Source organism: Cebidichthys violaceus, unplaced genomic scaffold, assembly GCF_023349555.1.
Source record: "Cebidichthys violaceus isolate CVI_PGR_0920_01 unplaced genomic scaffold, fCebVio1.0.p SCAF_14, whole genome shotgun sequence".
NCBI lineage: Eukaryota > Metazoa > Chordata > Actinopteri > Perciformes > Stichaeidae > Cebidichthys > Cebidichthys violaceus.
In genome coordinates, this window is record NW_027176307.1 from 12671727 (window position 1) to 12691420 (window position 19694).

The window sequence follows — 19694 nt, forward strand, 5'->3', positions numbered from 1 at the left end:
ATTTGAGGCGGTGAGGAAGACCGACACTCAATGGCAACACATATCATATGCGTCATATGCGAGTTCACAAACACACACACACACACACACACACACACACACACACACACACACACAATGCTGATGTATACATATTTCCTGCCACTGGCTGTAACTTCTTGTACCCTTATGAATTGTGTTTACACCCTCTCCGTGCTCTAACCTTATCAGAGAATCAGTGAGGTTCTTGTTAACACGGTTAACCTTTATTTTTGGGTCCCACCCATTTGAAATTACAGTATCAATTTTGATTTATTTACAGTTAGAACACAAAGGACATTGGAATGTCAATAAATACAAAACAAATGCATAAAACCCAAGTTACAAAAAGTGACAACTTAAAAAATAAAGTTCTAAAAGGAATGAATCTGAATTGCATCCGGTAAAATGCAAAGGGGAAATAACGTGAATTTGAGGGTTGAGGGTATTCCCAGGCAGATTTACAACATTAATCTTTAACTTTTATATAACACTACTTCTGAACACCAGCAGGCTGTAGAAACGGGCCTAGTCCACCTCCTCCATCCTGGATGTGTCGTCATCATCCCCTTCAAGAGGGGGCATGTCCTCAGTGGGAGCACAGGTGACTTCCTCTGGTGTCAGATCATCTTCATCGATACCTTAAAAAAAAAATAGGAAGGAAGCAAATCATGAGTCAGTGAAGCCATTATTTATTTTTACATCATTATTGCCAGACGTGTTGCACAGTAAAAGTATCTCACTGCAATAATTTACAGCTCATAAACGTGCGAGATATGTCATGGACGCTTTAGATTGAGTCAACGGACACGGATACTCACCAAGACCCAGCTTGATCATTCTGTAGATGCGGTTGGAGTGGGTCTGCGGGTCGTCCAGGGTGAACCCTGAAGAGAGCAGGGCCGTCTCGAACAGCAGGATGACCAGGTCCTTCACGGACTTGTCGTTCTTGTCGACCTCTGCCTTCTGCCTCAGGGTCTCCACGATGGGGTGGTCAGGGTTGATCTCAAGGTGCTTCTTAGCGGCCATGTAGCCCATGGTGGAGTTGTCCCTCAGAGCCTGGGCCTTCATGATCCTCTCCATGTTGGCCGTCCAGCCGTAGGTGCTGGTGACGATGCAGCAGGGGGAAGTGACCAGGCGGTTGGAGACTGTGACCTGTGGAGGTAAACAATAATTGATCATTTTCTGTCTTAAGTGGATTATACAATATTAAGTCATACAACACCTCATGGGTTGTTTTAATCTTCTTACCTTCTCCACCTTCTTCTCCAAGATGTCCTTCATTATCTTGCACAAGTTCTCAAACTGAGCCTTCTTCTCCTCCTGCTTCTTCTTCTCGTCCTCGTCCTCAGGCAGCTCCAGGCCTTCCTTGGTCACCGAGACCAGGTTCTTGCCCTCAAACTCCTTCAGCTGCTGGACACAGTACTCATCGATGGGCTCGATCATGTAAATGACCTCGAGGCCGGCTTTGCGAAGGCGCTCCACGAACGCGGAGTTAGCCACCTGGTCTTTGGTCTCACCTGAAGTGAGTACAGGGCAACGTTGTCACGCATGTCTCAAATATCACATTGATTTACTCAGCCTGCCTGATTCTCAAACGCTTATGAATGAACGTGAACAGTTCATGAATGAAGGGCGTCCTCACCAGTGATGTAGTAAATGTGTTTCTGGTTGTCCTTCATGCGTGTAACATAGTCCTTCAAAGACACCACCTCGTCCCCAGAAGCTGAGGTGTAGTATCGCAGCAGCTCAGACAGACGCTTTTTGTTTTGAGAATCCTCGTGGATGCCAAGCTGAAAGACGAATACAACTGAATGTCAGTAAACATGCAGTTGAAGGATAAGCTGCAGTATCAGTGTTAAAGATATACAAACGCTGGCTAAACAAGCCCTGGTATTGGTCTCCAAGGTATAGCCATTGATTGCCAGAGTGCCTCCATTTAAACAGCAGAGGACAGTATGGAGCACCAAACGAGACTCAAAGCAGCTTTTCATTTAGGACAATATGGACGAAGGATCAGACAGATGGCCGGTGCATACAAGGTCAGAGTAACCAACGGTAATCGTGAACTGTTCATTTCTGCACTCTCAGCAAACATTACCTCTATCCGGCTAAAACTCACATTACATCTAACAGGCTTAACAGAGTATCAAACCGAGGGTTTAACACAAGGTTTGAATGCGAAAAGATTAGGAACCCCCCGGCAGCCCCCGCGGTGCAGGATGAGGACACAAACCTTGATGTTCTTGGAGAACTGCTCGTAGTACTTCTTGTAGTTGTCCTTGTCCTCGGCCAGCTCGGTGAAGAGCTCCAGGCACTTCTTGACCAGGTTCTTGCGGATGACTTTCAGGATCTTGCTCTGCTGCAGCATCTCTCTGGAGATGTTCAGGGGCAGATCCTCAGAGTCCACCACACCCTTGATGAAATCTGAACAGAGACGGATATGAAGACAACCTGATCAGCAATATATTCAACTTTCTAAGATGATACATTTGTGATTTGAAATATATAAGCCGTTTATTTGATTCTGAACAAATTGCACGTGCCAGTACTTCAACATTTGGGTCGATACTCACTGAGGTACTCGGGGATGAGCTCATCGCAGTTGTCCATGATGAAGACCCTGCGCACGTACAGCTTGATGTTGTTCTTCTTCTTCTTGTTCTCAAACAGGTCGAAGGGAGCGCGGCGAGGCACAAAGAGCAGCGCGCGGAATTCCAGCTGACCCTCCACTGAAAAGTGCTGCGAGAAAGAGGGTTGATCAGGTCAGTTATAGGGTCGATTATGATATAAGTCCGACACGGACGAAGAAATGATTGAGAGACCCACCTTGACAGCCAGGTGGTCTTCCCAGTCATTGGTCAGGCTCTTGTAGAACTCTCCATACTCCTCATTGGTGATGTCGTCGGGGTTGCGGGTCCACAGAGGTTTGGTCTTGTTCAGCTCTTCCTGGTCGATGTACTTCTCCTTGATCTTCTTCTTCTTCTTCTTCTTGTCTGAACATTTGTCGTGGTCGTGCTCCTCATCTGACCCAACGTCCTCAATCTCGGGCTTGTCCTCATCCTTGTCCTCTTCTTCATTCTTCTCCTTCTCCTTCTCCTTCTCCTCCTCCTCCTCCGCCTCGTCGTCGCTCACCTCCTTGTCTCGTTCTTTCTCCACCTGAACGAAAAAAATGTGGGACTCAGTCGCTGGCCGTGGGTTTTTTTTTGCGTTACTTTATTCACCCAACTTAAATGAGTACTTACAAAGAGTGTGATGGGATAGCCAATAAACTGAGAGTGCTTTTTCACGATCTCTTTGATTCTTCGCTCCTCAATGTATTCTATCTGGTCTTCTTTCAAGTGCAGGATCACCTTGGTGCCACGCCCAATGCGCTCAGCTGTATGGGGAAAAGATGGGTCAGTTAGAGAAACCCTCCTCCTCCAATAGGTAGCGCTTATCAATAAAACTGAATTGTTAAATAGCAAACAAAACAACGGCCTTTACATTACTTACAGTTGTTGTCCACTTTCACTGTGAAGGAGCCTCCAGCAGAGGATTCCCAGGCGTACTGCTCGTCGTCATTGTGCTTGGTTATCACCGTCACCCTCTCAGCCACGAGGTAGGCAGAGTAGAAACCCACGCCAAACTGACCGATCATGGAGATGTCGGCTCCAGCCTGCAGAGCCTCCATAAAAGCCTTGGTGCCGGACTTGGCGATCGTGCCCAGATTGTTGATCAGGTCGGCCTTGGTCATGCCGATACCAGTGTCGATCAGGGTCAGGGTGCGTTCCTCTTTGTTGGGAATGACTTCGATTTTAAGCTCTTTTCCATCATCCAGCTTGGAGGGGTCAGTGAGACTCTCGTAGCGGATTTTGTCCAGGGCCTGAAGGGGGGGGGGGGGGTCATCAGCATGTGTCATAGCCAAAGCGTACAACACTTCAACTTAAAAACAAGCTCAATAAACATCTCAGACGAACCATGAGCTTAAGGAAATAGATTTAGGCTAATACTGTGACAAACTTACATCTGAGGAGTTGGAGATAAGCTCCCTAAGGAAGATCTCTTTGTTTGAGTAGAAGGTGTTGATGATCAGGGACATCAGCTGAGCGATCTCAGCCTGGAAGGCAAAGGTCTCAGCCTCCTCCTCCATTGGTTGGTCGTGGGATTCCGGCATCTAAGCAGAGGGGACAAATGACTATTTTTTTAGACGATGCCTATATCACGGATTACACACGCACGCACACACAAAATAAAATGTGTTTCTTATAAGCTGGCACAGTGTTCTACAGGCATGTTGTGGACCTGCGTGTTCATTGGTCTGTGCATCGGCTGCAGCACAGTGAGTCACTACGCCGTCACGCCTACAACAACCACAGCACTGCCAATCAGCCTCGGGTAATGTGCAAGCAATTCAAGTTAAACCGTCTTATCTAAGGTTTAACTAGAATCTACCGCTCCCAGTAGACCGCGCATACCAAAAATCTAATTCCTCATTCATTTATTCATTCATGTGCAATATCAATCCAATGTATCCACTGTGCAATATGAACAACCATTCAGGTTTTTGTTGTTTTTTTACCTCTTTTATTTATTTATAATATGTTTACTGTCTAATTACTTATTATACTCAGGGTTTTTTTGTACTTATGTCTCTTGTTCATTTGCACTGTCCACTCTGCTGCTGTAATCCTGCAAATGTCCCCGCTGTGGGACGAATACAAGATTATCGTATCTTAATAGAATCGTATCAACACCACCACAGAACTACCTTATATAGTTGAATCAATACCTCCGACACAATCCGAGTATGTATCACACGGCTCGTTAGGCTAATGAGTAACATTAGCCATTAACATTGTCCAATACCTGTCAGTGCACCGACTAAATCACTTCAGTTAACATCAGTGGAGGTGTGCATCAGTATGCTGGGTTAGTATAAGCATGCATCAGTTGTGCGGACAGGTGGTGTGACAGACTGTCCAGCTCTGATCAGTACTCCACCTGCCTATAATCCATCTTTGAAAAAAAAAAAAAAAAAAAATCAGACAAAATCCACCTGATGCATAATAAACATTTTATTTCCTGCAAATGCAAAAAAAAGAGAAAACGATATGAGTGAAGAAAGTTAATTGTACTTATTTTTTTTTAAATCTAGATAGTCTCAAACTATTAGGTAACACAACCCAGATCTCAATACAGCCCACCAATGTAGACGGATCATGACAGTGTATTGATATCGATTGGTTTCTGGTTGATTAGAGAGACGCACGTGGCTTGGACTACATATCAGTATCAGTAGAAATGTCTCCACCTGCCGGCTTCCCGGGGGAATTGCGAGTTTCTAGAAGGTACCAAGAGGCGAACTGAACTCTCTAGCACGTTCCATAGGAATAACAAATCGCCTCCTCCTCTTCTCCATCTGAGGAGGTTACTGTGAAGGATCGTCCCGGACTCCACTGAGAAAAACAATCTCTGTAAATCCGATTCGGGTTCATTCGATTCTGCGCCTGTTTATTAACATAATTCCTGCATCCACAAGTGCACCCCAAATGCATCAATGCGCTCCCATGTGACTGTCATCGCTCCAGCTTTGAGCGCCTCACAGGTAATGTGGGCGGTATTAACGTGAGCTGCCAAAATTAGGTTGGGGGGAAAAAAAGTTTTGACGCGTGCAAATAACTCTGGCATGCCAGGAAAATTACTTTGTCGCTACTGTTGCAAACCTCACTGTAAAATCCAATTACAGGCCTATGCTTATAGTATTGTTATAAGCTGATTGTAACACGATGTACACGCACTAGATGTACTCACAGTCATCACCATTCACATCCAGTAATGTGACATGTTTGCATTATTGTCTCATTACAAAATAGCAGTGACACCGTTACTAACGTTATATAAAGACAAAGCTAATATAAGGTAATTTGAACCATGCATGTCAAAGTGTGTCATTCTATATTTTATCAGTTGGCATCCCGTAGTATTATTTTGTATTATTATATAAAGCTATATAATATAGTTACCTTGGTCCTCTGTGTAACGCAAACCCCGGAGTGAGGCGTGTGGAGGTCGCAGCAGTCGTAGGCAGCCCGGCTATAGTGGGGTGTTCGACCGGCTATCTGTGCAGCTTTTCTACCTTCACCGAGCGTTCGAGAAATCCTGTCCTGAGCCTTCCAGAACCGTCTGGAATCTTCCTCGCTACAGCTCGGGTGGGTGGTGTTCGCTGACAGGCCCAGTGGGCTGTCAATCACGATGTGGGCGCCCGCCTCTGTCCATTCTTTGCTGGAGGAGGCGGGACTAAGGGAGGTAGGGGCACGGATGAGACGGGGCGAGGAGGAGCGAGGAGACCTCGAATGAACCATGTTCACTGAAAATTCCAGAACGTCGAACAAAATAAAAGTTGACGTTTAGTTACTTCACCCGTGTTATGGTCATCCCTTTTCAACCAGTATAGGAACCAAAACAAAGGGATTAAATTGAACATGTAATGGATTCAAGTAGGCAAGAATGCAGGTCTTATTTCTAAATATTTTTTATTACAAATTTGAATGCGTTTCATAAAAAATGTAGTTATTACAAAAAGAGACATAAGTCAAATTCCCAGTGACCTCATGTTACTCTCTTAATGGTTGTCAGCAGTTGTATGTAAGCAGCTTGGTAGACAAAGCCACACTGTGGCCTACATTAATTACATTACTTAAGTTCTATTGACTAATACTGTTTAAGAAAGGAGAGTTGTGTTAGAGTGACATGTCTATTTGAAGAAGCAACATAATTATAAAAATAATATTTAAGAAAGCAGGAAAGAGTCCTCTCAGTCTTTTAGTCAACTTCCTCCATTCTTGATGTGTCATCATCTCCTTCCAAGACTGGCATGTCCTCTTCAGCAGGCTGAATGAGGTCCTCGACTGCAGAATCATCATCATCGATGCCTGTGAATGACAATGCATTCATTAGCAACCAAAGACACTTTTTTAATGGAGGCATTTAATAAGCAGACTAATTCCTGCGATGTCACTTGTCATGGAGAAAAAGAACACTTACCAAGACCAAGCTTGATCATTCTGTAGATGCGGTTGGAGTGGGTCTGAGGGTCATCCAGTGTGAACCCTGAAGAGAGCAGGGCCGTCTCGAACAGGAGGATGACCAGGTCTTTCACGGCCTTGTCGTTCTTGTCGGCCTCTGCCTTCACCCTCAAGGTCTCAACGATTGGATGCAGAGGGTTGATCTCAAGGTGCTTCTTGGCCGTCATGTAGCCCATGGTGGAGTTATCTCTCAGGGCCTGAGACTTCATGATCCTCTCCATGTTGGCCGTCCAGCCGTAGGTGCTGGTGACGATGCAGCAGGGGGAAGAGACCAGGCGGTTGGAGACTGTGACCTGTCAATAATAAAATGTTGTATTATGGTCATGATCAAACAAACATTGTGTATGCTTTATTAGCACAGTTGTACTGCAACATTAAAAAAGACGAGATATGTTTTCTTCACCTTTTCAATCTTCTTGTCGAGAATGTCCTTCATGATCTTGCAAATGTTTTCAAATTTATTTTTGAGATCCTCCTGCTTCTTCAGGTTCTCCTCATCCTCAGGCAGCTCCAGGCCTTCCTTGGTCACTGAAACCAGGTTCTTGCCATCATACTCCTTCAGCTGCTGGACACAGTACTCATCGATGGGCTCGATCATGTAAATGACCTCAAGGCCGGCTTTGCGAAGGCGCTCCACGAACGCGGAGTTAGCCACCTGGTCTTTGGTCTCACCTGTGGAAGTTAATGTGGATTCATCGAATCAATACTAAATACCTTTAGAGAAAACTTCGTAGCAAAATTGTAGAAAGAAAAGGAGCGAGTTGAGTTGCTAACCTGTGATGTAGTAGATATGTTTCTGGGTGTCCTTCATGCGTGAAACGTAGTCTTTCAGGGAAACCGTCTCATCTCCAGAGGTTGAGGTGTAGTAGCGCAGCAGCTCAGACAGCTTCTTCCTGTTCTGAGAGTCTTCATGGATGCCAAGCTGAAACAGGAAAAGGTGTGTTACAAATATTCAATGTTAAACATGCAAAACCTCAGACTCTCTATCTGAAGGGTGATAGTTAAATACATAAATTCGGATGGATCAACCTACCTTGATGTTCTTGGAGAACTGCTCGTAGCACTTCTTGTAGTTGTCCTTGTCCTCGGCCAGCTCGGTGAAGAGCTCCAGGCACTTCTTGACCAGGTTCTTGCGGATGACTTTCAGGATCTTGCTCTGCTGCAGCATCTCTCTGGAGATGTTCAGGGGCAGATCCTCAGAGTCCACCACACCCTTGATGAAATCTGAATAGAGATGATAACAAGTGCTTAGTCTTCCAAAGCCAGACAGACTTAATTTGTTGTAAAACAAAATAGTCTTACAATTAGAATGCATAATCTCAAAGCCATACATATCTTAGAAGAAATTGTATGTGAATGATTAGTAATGTGTCTCTTATGTTACTCACTGAGGTACTCAGGGATGAGCTCGTCGCAGTTGTCCATGATGAAGACCCTGCGCACGTACAGCTTGATGTTGTTCTTCTTCTTCTTGTTCTCAAAGAGGTCAAAAGACGCCCTTCTGGGTACGAAGAGCAAGGCACGGAACTCCAGCTGACCCTCCACTGAGAAATGCTGCAAGAGACAAGAATGAAGTGTGAATTTATCAGCTCGCAAAAAACATCACATGAAGCCATAAACAGGTTTGCAAAGAGGTAGTCCGGTGGCACCTTTCGGCATGTTTATCGTCATTACTCACCTTGACAGCGAGGTGGTCCTCCCAATCGTTGGTGAGACTCTTGTAGAACTCTCCATACTCGTCGTTGGTGATGTCATCAGGGTTACGGGTCCAGATTGGCTTGGTCTTGTTCAGCTCCTGGGCATCTATGTACTTCTCCTTGACCTTCTTCTTCCTCTTGTTCTTGCTCTCCTTTGTGTCCTCATCTTCGTCAGAGCCCACGTCCTCAATCTTAGGTTTGTCCTTGTTCTCAGCGGCATCTTTCTCAACTTCTTCTTCCTTTTCTCCCTCTTCAAGGTCCACTTCCTTCTCCCTTGTTTTCTCCACCTTGAATATGTGGAAAGAGTTGATGGTTTAGGAATTGGTTTGTCTAAGCGTGTCAATATCATTGGTTATTATTAGTTTTCTAATGGTACTTACATAAAGTGTAATAGGGTAGCCAATGAACTGTGAGTGCTTCTTCACAACTTCCTTGACACGCTTCTCCTCACAGTATTCTGTCTGATCCTCTTTGAGGTGAAGGATCACTTTGGTGCCTCTGCCGATGGACGCTCCTAAAAGTAGCAATAAAACCGATGATGAGCGCAGAGCCAAATCATATTCGTAATGCACAATATTGAATATTATATCAATGAGGGAACTCACCAGTGTCAGGTTTGACTGTGAATGAGCCGCCAGCCGCAGACTGCCAAATGTACTGCTCGTCGTCATTGTGCTTGGTTATCACCGTCACCCTCTCAGCCACGAGGTAGGCAGAGTAGAAACCCACGCCAAACTGACCGATCATGGAGATGTCGGCTCCAGCCTGCAGAGCCTCCATGAAAGCCTTGGTGCCGGACTTGGCGATCGTGCCCAGATTGTTGATCAGGTCGGCCTTGGTCATGCCGATACCAGTGTCAATCAGGGTCAGGGTGCGAGCGTGCAGGTCGGGCGTGATTTCGATCTTCAGGTCCTTGCAGGACTCAAGTTTGCTGGGGTCTGTCAAGCTCTCATATCTGATTTTGTCCAGGGCCTGTGAGGAAGGGATACGCTTGTTAAAATAGTGATGTTTGCACACATGTGAGAGCTGCTTACATGTGCAAAAGCAAATGAATATATGATAAAGTTATGTTTTTTATTTACATCTGAGGAGTTGGAGATAAGCTCCCTAAGGAAGATCTCTTTGTTTGAGTAGAAGGTGTTGATGATCAGGGACATCAGCTGAGCGATCTCAGCCTGGAAGGCAAAGGTCTCCACATCCTCCTCCATAACGTTTCCAGCGGCAGGCATCTGAAAGAAAGCATGTTATTTTTCATGATTATGCTTCTTGTGCTTGGATATACAAATTTGCTCAGAAATAAAAGTTAGATATCTTGAAACTAATCTCCTGCTGTTACGTTTGAAATGTCTTCCTCCACCCTGCTAAAGGCAGCCTCGTGGCATGACGAGGTCAGCTATTGCAGATGGTAGACGAAACACATGTTCCTTCTGTCAATCAAAGACTTGCCATTTGCTAAATGGGTGGAGTTGGGATGCGTTGCCCAACCCCCAAAGCCTTCACCATGTGTCACTTAACACCTTTAAGTTAAAGGAAGGAACAGCAGCTAGAAATTCAAAGATGGAAGGCAATCTGGTTTTAACTGTGGAGCAGCTGTTATCTTTTTTCATGAGTGAGGCATTTGTTGTCAGAACCAAATAAAACTGCCTTCTAGGAACATTTCTTCAGTTACTTTTGTATTCATGATTAAAACAGATCACACAAAGTTGCTATCTTTGTGATTTCATTGCATTCAAACATCGCCCCTACTATTGCGATGTTTTTGATACTTTTCTGCACTAAGATGTGAAACTGCAGTATCTGCTCTTTGTGCCAGCCGGTTTTCCTGCTCATCCGCCATTACTTTCACACCCAGGGTCACCCTGCTTGCCATGTGTTCCTTGCACGTTACAGCCTCAACACGATACTAATGGTAGAGGGGCCATTCTGCCACACTACAAAGAACTGACTTTATATTCTATTAGAACTTTATATTTGTGCAATTCTGTCAGTTAATTTGCAGCATGTATTTTTCCTCCTCTGTCCGTTCTCCTACCATTAAAGCCACCAATTTAATATGATATAAACTTTCATCTTCAGTCTTCAGTCTTACCTTGAATAGAATATGTTCTTTCAGTTGCCTCTTGATGATAGTCTTCAATGTATCACTGAGTCTTCTCTCCTTGAAGAGCTCCAAGTGTGTGCTTTGCTGCTCCTCCCGTGGGCAGTAAGTCTCTTTGGGTGTGTTCAACTGAATCTATGCGGACCCCACGACACGCCGGTGTCTTTTTATACTTTAGGGGGGGGTTTCTCGAAGCTTCCATTCAGAAGCTTCCAGAAGATACGTTCACTACGTTAAGGGGGGTGTTGAGGAAAGGCCGGGAAGGATGGGGGGGTGGGGGGTTGGTGAGTGAGACACCAGAGCCCTAAAGTTTATGTGCCCTTATAGGGCTTCAGAGTCACAAGGAGTGCCTGTCACTCAAATCGAGCGCTTTCCTGATAGCTTGTCTAGCTCTTAGGCCCCATACCCCCTGTAAGCGTCACAGCTGTGCAGTGATTTTGCTATCAGCTGCTATCGAGGTGCCACACACGGACATACAACAGGGCTTCCTGTGGACAGCAGGCCCATTTCTTTTTTTGGCATGCAAGATTGGGGTGAATCTCAAAGGTTTCACAGTAAAAAAAAAATATATATCATAGCCCAACACAATGCGATTTCCAGAGCTTTCAACCACAACTTGTGGCCTTTCCACATTCACCAGGTGGACTTTGGAAACAGAATCAGCCACCTTAACATGATGTGTTTATTGGCAACAATTGCAAATATTGATTTTTTTTGGGGGGGATAAGCGGTCTGACAACCAAAAACAACATTTAGGGGATTTAGGATTCATAAGTTCAGCAATGTAGGCCCTGTCCTGAGCTTTGACATGCATGCATTGTGGCTAATTTTGAAATCTATTGTAAAATGTACTGAGAGCTGCTCTAACAAATTACATTCACTGTCATTCATTATACTGATTTGATTTGATGTTTTTCTCAGTTGAAGGAAACGTGACTAGAATAGTTCAAATGAAACACGAGTCAAAACTAACTTCTTGCACAGGTGGCACATGGCATCGGGAATCCATGGGATGCGCCACAGGGAATAGTAATTACACATAATAATGATTATCAAATTGACAAAACAGTGTGTTGACGAGAGCTATCAGAGCCACAAGAGAAGGGAAAAGGTGCAGGCTCACTACATTACTCCCCATAGCATTTTCAATTTACCAAAAACAACTCATACACCAGGGTTTTAAATGTGGGACTACACAGTAAATACAACATTGTATAAGATAGAAGAATTCTCCGGTCCAGTGTGGGTGTGAGTTTCTTCAGCTGACCAGTGGATGGCAGTGTATTTCATCTGCTACAGATCTGTTACGTAATCCAAATGTTTCCACACTACTAGAAGCAGCTCCTGCAACTGAGAAACATGGAGAACTGACGCAAGCACATAGCCAATATTTTCTGAAGGGGAGAGCCTGATTCCCCATAGTTTAAATAGTTTGCCAGAATAAGATGGGGAGTCCATGCATGTGTGATTAGAGCATTGATACAGACAGGGATGTTCCTGGAATTTAGAGCTGGACAGTGGCGGTGTAAATCCTTGAATGTCCATAATTGGATATCCTTATTTTAATAATGTATTTACAGCAAAGTCAATCTCAGTCTGGGTCCCAGCTATGACAACTTTGTGTCTTCTGTGTCTACATGGATTTCTTTATTTTTAGCAATAGTATACTAAACTGTTTTTTTCCTGTATTTTGATCATCCAAAGGATTTTTTTTTTCAGCTTTATCCCTGGGTAAAGATAAATAGTCTACACAATTTCAATGAATCTAAACATATTCAACAGAAGTGTTGCTTGCCTTAAATTTAGAATAACAACTTGTTGTTTACATTTTCAATCCAGCTGCGACTTTATATTGACCTTTAATTTAATTGTATCTGCGTTATAACATCCAGCATTCAAATAGCCATGCTGTATGTTATAACGCTACATGAGTACAGCTGCTTAGTTTTGACTGCATTTAGTAAGACACGTCATTAAATAGATACAATTTGTCATAAGGTGTATTATTTATACCTAATTAGTCTGTTTGGTGCGGGTTGCAGCGTGTGAAGCCGGTTTCTACACTCATTATACGATCTGTTTATTTTCCTAGGTTTACCTCACATGACTATATACTTCTCTGTACGCATGGCTGCAGGGGCCAACGGTTCAACGCATGCGCAGTCGGTAACATCCGGGGCTCGGACAAGGATGAACGCCAATTTCCAAGATGGCGGCGGAGGGAGGAGGGAAGGAGATGAACGAAATTAAAACTCAATTCACCACACGAGAAGGTGTCTACAAACTCCTCACTCACTCCGAATACAGCCGCCCGAACAGGGTGCCTTTCAACTCGCAGGGCTCCAACCCCGTCAAGGTCTCCTTCGTCAACGTAAACGACCAGTCCGGCAACGGCGACAGGATCTGTTTCAATGTGGGCCGGGAACTGTACTTTTATATCTACAAAGGCGTGAGAAAGGTAAACAATATTGAGTTGCGGCGACGACGCCCGCGCTGTCCAGGAGCTGCCCGTTGGTTCGGCGTCTTCAGACGTGTTGCACCCTGGCTGTCAACTCTCTGAGCCTCTGTCATTGAAGTGCGCAGGTTGTCAAGACAAGGCCATGTTGCAGACCTAAGCTAAGTTAGGGGCTAATTAGCATTCTTAAGCTAACATCGCCACAGTTGATGGTTTTTGCCTCGGTGAGACTTGTGTGCGCTTCAAAGTTTGTTTTGAGCGCTCTGTCAGCGGTGAGCCGTGACATTATATTTCACAGTTGAAGTGGATAACTTGGGAAAAGCCCCGTCTTGTCATTCCGTGAGAGGTGTTTGTTTATCCTCGTTCTTGTAAAGCCACATACGGGTGACAAGTTGTCAACAGTGCTCACCAGCAGGGTCAACTTTGGTGGTTTTTTTCCTATCACGGAACTAAGTGGTCGAGCTGTAAATTGCCGTGTTTTGGAGAATGGTAGCGAGGGGGTGTTTTGTTATTCGTGATGTAACGATGTGTGCACTCCATTGTCAGGAGGGTTTTTTTTGGGATGTGATGTAATAATACAATACGATCCTCTTGTTTGGGTGCACAAAGTGAGGGATGATGTCATTGCAGCAAGAAGCCACGTTGGGTCTTGTTTAGCAGGGATGGTGACTGTGACGGTGGTTGGTCGTGCAGATGATGTGGTTGTCCCTGAAGCAGCCACAGAAATACCCAAAATGAGCAGCCTAGCCTCTCTCTGTGGGAACTCTGCTGCTATTTATCCGAATCCAGGTGCTCCCAGCGGTCTCTCACTCAGTTGTATTTCCAGCCAAAGACCGGGTAAACAGAGTATTTTATTTTGAAATATGCCCCAAAAAAATGTATGCATCAGTCATGATCAGCTAGCCAACTTTAGCTAGCAAAAGCAGCACCAGTTATGACTTAGGTATTTCTATATTTTTAATCAATTGAATATAATACAACAGTTTAGAAACAGAATTAAGAATCTGCTATATTTTATTTAGTACACTAAGACTTACTGTATATTGATAACGTTTAGGTAGCAGCCAATATAGGTGGTAAAATATGAGATCACGGTCCAATAAAACATTTAATTGAGCCCAGATGACTTGGTGGTCAATGAAGCCAAACCAAATGCCCCACAGTGATGACTGCACTGATGGTGGGAATGTGAATGTGTCATTGTGACTGCATCTTCTTTTACCCTTCCTCCCTTTTTGGCGAATTTTCAAATTGACAAAAAAAGTAAGGAAAAATGTCATTGAATAATGGCGTCTAACGTGTACGACCTCGTCGCAGCTCTGATAGCACGCAGTAAACACAAGGCTATTATCTGTTGCTGATGAAAGTCAAGAGAAGTCTCATTATTGTGTAATTGTTGGTAGCCAATCGGGGAAGCTTATCGTCATCATGGAAGCACTTTAAATGTTAATGTCTGCTTATTTGATTTAGAGCAGCCTCACTTTGACAACACTGACAGAGAGAAAGCTTAAAGGATACATTTAAAGAAGAAGCTGTTTCCTTTTTAATGCATTAAAATAGACCACAAGAGAGTTGCAGCAATAAAACATAAAGCCATTTCAAATATCACATTTTCACTGGTCCAGTGCCAGGTACATTCCTGCCAGTTTAGCAATTATGTTCATTGGGTCTATAGATCATTTTCCTTTTAGACCCACTACAGGTTTAGCTAATTGTCTCGCGTTCCTTTTTCCTAAAATCATGAAACGGACTATTTAGTTTGATTAGGTTCCGCTTTGTAATGATTGATGTCATTCTGTTACAGATAACAGGATTTAAACGTGTCATGTGGGAGAATATCTGGCTTATATATCACGTTTCATCTCGTCACGTTTGATTTAAATTGAGTTGTCAACCGCCTGTTGGAGGACAAGCTAAACAGTTAACCTATATGCTCCGGCTGGGCGGATCGTCCTCTCTATTTTTGGATAATGACTCTCCGTGTGTCACAATACATCACGATCATGCACCGGGAACACTTGGCACTTTGTAGACACCAACAAAGAGTAGAGCGCAGGCCACAGAGCTCTTTGGGATATTTAAGATATTAAGTATTGAGAGATTTGAGTTTTTAAAAAGTGTTTTTCTGTCGACTATAAGTTTAATCGAAACCCGTTTCTGTCATTCTGATCTGGGGTAAGTTGTTCCCCTGGTGGTTTGAGAGAATCAAAGGAATCTTCCAGACTTGCTGTTCTTCACTGTGACGTTTAAACAGATTATGTGTCAATCTTCAGTTACAAGAAGTCTTTTTGAATAAATCTCCCAAGACAAACATAAGCACTCAGTTGTGGAGTTCAGTATTAGATTCACCATGAAGGAGAGGCAATAACAGTAATTATAAACAAAGTAATTAGTAGCCAAGTGAGTGTCCTCCACAGTCACAGCTGTTTGTCTTTTCTAAACGCTGTCGAAACGGATGACACTTGACACAGTTTTGACTCACTCGTGTTCATTTCTCTTTGCTCTAGGCTGCTGATCTTAGTAAGCCCATAGACAAGAGGATATACAAAGGAACGCAGCCCACGTGTCATGACTTCAACCCCATCACAGCGACAGCAGAGAGCGTCTCCCTGCTGGTGGGCTTCTCAGCAGGCCAGGTGCAGCTCATCGACCCGATAAAGAAGGAAACGAGCAAACTCTTCAATGAAGAGGTGGGTTCCTTTCAGCGTCTGATGTTCTGATGCTTAATCCAATTTATATCACTCATCAGTAAACATTGGAAGAACTAGCTGACTAGTGTCTTTTTTTTTTTTTTTTCTCTGTTTTGTTCTCCCTCCAGAGACTTATAGACAAGTCCCGAGTGACGTGTGTGCGATGGGTTCCCGGTTCAGAGAGCTTGTTTCTGGTGGCTCACTCCAGTGGCAGCATGTATTTGTACAACGTGGAGAACACCTGCGGCACCACGGCGCCTCACTACCAGCTCCTGAAGCAGGGCGAAAACTACGCCGTGCACACCTGCAAGAGCAAGTCGGCTCGCAACCCGCTGCTGCGCTGGACGGTGGGCGAGGGGGCGCTCAACGAGTTCGCCTTCTCCCCGGACGGCAAGTTCCTGGCTTGCGCGAGCCAGGACGGCTTCCTGCGGGTGTTCGGCTTCGACGCCGCCGAGCTCCACGGAACGATGAAGAGCTACTTCGGCGGCTTGCTGTGCGTGTGCTGGAGCCCGGACGGACGGTACATCGTGGCCGGAGGGGAGGACGACCTGGTGACGGTGTGGTCGTTTTCGGACTGCAGAGTGATCGCGCGGGGCCACGGCCACAAGTCGTGGGTGAGCGTGGTGGCGTTCGACCACTGCACCACCAGCGTGGAGGACGGCGACCCGCCCGCCGAGTTCAGCGGCAGCGACGAGGAATTCCACGAGCAGATTCACTTCGGCGTGGGCAGAGACAGAGCGAACAGCGCTCACTCTCGGCTCTCTAAGAGAAACTCTACAGACAGTAGGCCCGTTAGTGTCACCTACAGGTTTGGCTCAGTGGGCCAGGACACCCAGCTGTGCCTGTGGGACCTAACGGAGGACATTCTTTTCCCTCACCTCCCTTTGTCCCGCACTAGGACTCACACTAACGTTATGAGTGCTACAAGCCCTCCAGCCACTGGACAAACTACTACTACTACTACTACTACTACTACAACGACTACTACGACTACTGCGACTGCTACTGCGACTGTACCCGCCACCAATCCCAGTGGCACCAATGGTAAAGACAATACGAGCAATAGTAGCACCAGCGGCAACCCACCTAACTCCCTCCCCGGCACCCTGCCTCGGTCCAACAGCTTGCCACACTCCTCCAACCCAGCAGGGGGCAGCACCCCCAACAGTCACACAGGCAGCAGTACCACCACCGCCGCCTCCTCCGCAACCACCACCACCACCACCACCACCACCACCAAGGCCAACAGCATCATCGACAGCGCTTTCATCGCCACCGGCGTCAGCAAGTTCGCAACGCTGTCGTTGCACGACTCGCGCAAGGAGCGCCACGAGAAGGACCACAAGCGAAACCACAGCATGGGTCACATCAGCAGCAAGAGCAGTGACAAGCTCAACCAGCTGAGCTCGACACGGACGGCAAAGGCGGAGGCCGCTAAGACTCTGGGCACCCTGCTGTGCCCGCGCATGGAGGACGTGCCGCTGCTCGAGCCGCTGGTGTGCAAGAAGATCGCTCACGAGAGACTCACTGTGTTAATCTTCCTTGAGGACTGTCTGGTAACAGCCTGTCAGGAGGGTTTCGTTTGCACATGGGCTAGGCCCGGGAAAGTGGTGAGTGACGGGCCTCTCGAGGACACTGTCATGTGACGCCCTCTTAACTTGCATCCCCCCCCCCCTCCCCCCCTCTCTGCATTCAGAAGCTGTTAGCGCCGCTCTGCGCAGCCAAAGGTTTTTGGTTATTTCATGCGAGATTTACACTAAGCCCTCAGCATTTTGATGGTTTAATAGCACATTTCCTCCGTCAGTAAACCTCATGGCCTCGCTACTCTGCCTTTTTCTTTTCTTTTTTTTTTTTGTAATACATTCGAGTAACACTCTTGTTTGTTATCAATGTGTGTTATCTGTCTCTCCGCAGGGTTTGCTATCATCTCAAAACAACCCAGCCAACTCCCCCAGTGGAACAGTAGTATAGCCCCAGTGCTGGTGCTGCTAATGACAGCTCCATGCAACAGAGACGGGGGGATGACCAAGACCAAGGTCCTGCAGCGCTCCTCCACATACTGTCACACACCACATGATCTTCCAGTGTCACCGTCATTCTCATCACTACAGCCATCCAGATGCTCTCTTTTGTGTTACTGCTCATGCTTTAGAGATGACCGATGTTGGCCAGGCCATCGGTTAGAAACACGACGCCCTGTTGTCTGGGCGTGAAATATATATATATATATATATATATATATATATATATATTAAAAAAAAGAAAAAAAAAGAAAAAAGGGTGCTATTGGAAGTAAGATGGCAAGCTTTAAATCGTCCAGGAGGTTTATGGGAGGGGTCTGCTGGCTCATTGTACCGTCGATGGTCATATCAAGTCGTGTCTAGTCTGAAAATAACAAAAACTCTAGTACCCGATCCTTTGTGCCTGTAGATCTTTAAAGACTAGACATGCTGTAAGCATTGTGGCGATTCCTCAAACCTAACCCTTTTTTTTTTTTTTTTGTGTGTGTGTGTGTGGGTTTAATTCGGAGATTTCTTTTCCTATATTTTTGTGTCTTCAAATGTATTCACGGGGGGAAAAAAAGGGTGAATTAGATGAGGGGTTGTTTAGGAGCAGCAGCCTTAATCTCTTTCATTTTCCACTTCCTGGGCGATCTGTTGTGCCCCCCCCCCCCCCCCCCCCCCGCCCCCCCCCAGTACCCGACACCTGTTCAAGAGAAACTCGAGCGTTTCACTTCCTTAACGACTATTTTAATCAGTAGTATCACACTTTAAAGTGTATTTGCACAGATTTTCTTTCATTTCTTGTTGCTTTTTGTTTTTCCCCATTTTTTTTTTTTTTTTTTTTTTTTTTTTTAATTCATGGCTGTGGAACACGAGCAAAATATTTTGGAAGACCGCTTTGGAAGCACTTGGGGAAACGGCTTCTTATTGCCCTCTGTCTCAACGCTGGATGCTGCAATCATAGTTTTTTATATGGAAAAAAAAAAAAAATTGTTTGCACTTAGTAGTTTGTTAGAGGAGAATGGCTTTACATTTTTTGGAGTGTGTAAGGACTCCTTGACAAGGTTGACATATAAATAGAATTTAAAAAAAAGAAACCTTTGTATCTATTGAACATTTATTTTAATATTGTTTCAGATTAAATGGGCTCTGTATTATATGTAAATATTGTACTTCAATGATTTCTGGGTGAATTGATCATGATTACGTTAGTTCACAGATCCTTATTTCAGAAAATAGTGATATTTCTAATACAGAAGATCTATACCTAATATTAAATGAATCTTGAATATGCAGGTGAAAATGTTTCTTTTCTGTTGTACATAAAGAGAATTCAGGTGTATTTTTATTAATGAAAACATTTGGTATAGGAGACATCTATGGAACCCTCTTAAATACACAGGTAGTGTGCTGAGCGCTAGCTAGCCTGTCGCTGCAGACTCCTTTTACGACAATAGGCAGGCGGGCGCAGATGCAGCGGTGTAATTCAGCCATCACTCCGAGCTCAGGTAAACCACAGGAAGAATAACGCAGGCATAGCCCCTCCCCCCCAACCCCATCCATCAACATGTGTGTGAATTCACTTTAACTAACAAATCAGACCCACGTTCTGCAGACGGTGCTGAGATCTGGGAGTCTTTGAGGTTTTTGTGAGTAACTTACTGAA

The 19694-nt window shown here is 45.0% G+C and overlaps 3 protein-coding genes across 4 annotated transcripts; 1 reads left to right on the plus strand and 2 right to left on the minus strand.

Moving 5' to 3' along the window:
• Window positions 1-223: 223 nt before the first annotated feature.
• On the minus strand, window positions 224-6191 carry hsp90aa1.2 (heat shock protein 90, alpha (cytosolic), class A member 1, tandem duplicate 2). Its single transcript, XM_068708943.1, has 11 exons — window positions 6024-6191; window positions 4025-4174; window positions 3514-3883; window positions 3264-3397; window positions 2848-3177; window positions 2595-2760; window positions 2255-2445; window positions 1664-1811; window positions 1270-1538; window positions 840-1173; window positions 224-659 (listed from the first exon to the last, which is right to left on the minus strand). The coding sequence occupies exons 2-11, from the start codon at window positions 4172-4174 to the stop codon at window positions 547-549; spliced, it is 2205 nt and encodes a 734-aa protein (XP_068565044.1). The 5' UTR covers window positions 6024-6191; the 3' UTR covers window positions 224-546.
• A 325-nt stretch (window positions 6192-6516) lies between these two features.
• On the minus strand, window positions 6517-11111 carry hsp90aa1.1 (heat shock protein 90, alpha (cytosolic), class A member 1, tandem duplicate 1). Its single transcript, XM_068708944.1, has 11 exons — window positions 10872-11111; window positions 9865-10011; window positions 9388-9754; window positions 9163-9296; window positions 8764-9069; window positions 8474-8639; window positions 8119-8309; window positions 7860-8007; window positions 7489-7757; window positions 7045-7378; window positions 6517-6932 (listed from the first exon to the last, which is right to left on the minus strand). The coding sequence occupies exons 2-11, from the start codon at window positions 10009-10011 to the stop codon at window positions 6823-6825; spliced, it is 2172 nt and encodes a 723-aa protein (XP_068565045.1). The 5' UTR covers window positions 10872-11111; the 3' UTR covers window positions 6517-6822.
• A 1965-nt stretch (window positions 11112-13076) lies between these two features.
• Window positions 13077-18273, plus strand: wdr20b (WD repeat domain 20b). 2 transcript variants are annotated; one of them, XM_068708950.1, is made up of 4 exons: window positions 13077-13338; window positions 15843-16025; window positions 16112-17635; window positions 17940-18273. In XM_068708950.1, the coding sequence occupies exons 1-4, from the start codon at window positions 13090-13092 to the stop codon at window positions 17994-17996; spliced, it is 2013 nt and encodes a 670-aa protein (XP_068565051.1). In that variant the 5' UTR covers window positions 13077-13089; the 3' UTR covers window positions 17997-18273. The 2 variants fall into 2 exon arrangements, with proteins under 2 accessions (XP_068565051.1, XP_068565050.1); XM_068708949.1 differs by having other exon boundaries at window positions 16154-17635.
• Window positions 18274-19694: the final 1421 nt, after the last annotated feature.

Excerpts from the sequence above, each read along its gene's own strand:
- hsp90aa1.1 (XM_068708944.1), bottom strand. The coding sequence starts at position 10,011 with ATGCCTGCCGCTGGAAACGTTATGGAGGAGGATGTGGAGACCTTTGCC. Across the intron at positions 7,758-7,859 it reads ACATATCTACTACATCACAG|GTGAGACCAAAGACCAGGTG; the intron begins GTTAGCAACTCA and ends TAACTTCCACAG. Across the intron at positions 7,379-7,488 it reads TCGACAAGAAGATTGAAAAG|GTCACAGTCTCCAACCGCCT; the intron begins GTGAAGAAAACA and ends TATTATTGACAG.
- wdr20b (XM_068708950.1), top strand. The coding sequence starts at position 13,090 with ATGGCGGCGGAGGGAGGAGGGAAGGAGATGAACGAAATTAAAACTCAA. Across the intron at positions 13,339-15,842 it reads TCTACAAAGGCGTGAGAAAG|GCTGCTGATCTTAGTAAGCC; the intron begins GTAAACAATATT and ends TCTTTGCTCTAG. Across the intron at positions 17,636-17,939 it reads GGGCTAGGCCCGGGAAAGTG|GGTTTGCTATCATCTCAAAA; the intron begins GTGAGTGACGGG and ends GTCTCTCCGCAG.
- hsp90aa1.2 (XM_068708943.1), bottom strand. The coding sequence starts at position 4,174 with ATGCCGGAATCCCACGACCAACCAATGGAGGAGGAGGCTGAGACCTTT. Across the intron at positions 2,761-2,847 it reads AAGACCACCTGGCTGTCAAG|CACTTTTCAGTGGAGGGTCA; the intron begins GTGGGTCTCTCA and ends TCTTTCTCGCAG. Across the intron at positions 1,539-1,663 it reads ACACATTTACTACATCACTG|GTGAGACCAAAGACCAGGTG; the intron begins GTGAGGACGCCC and ends TACTCACTTCAG.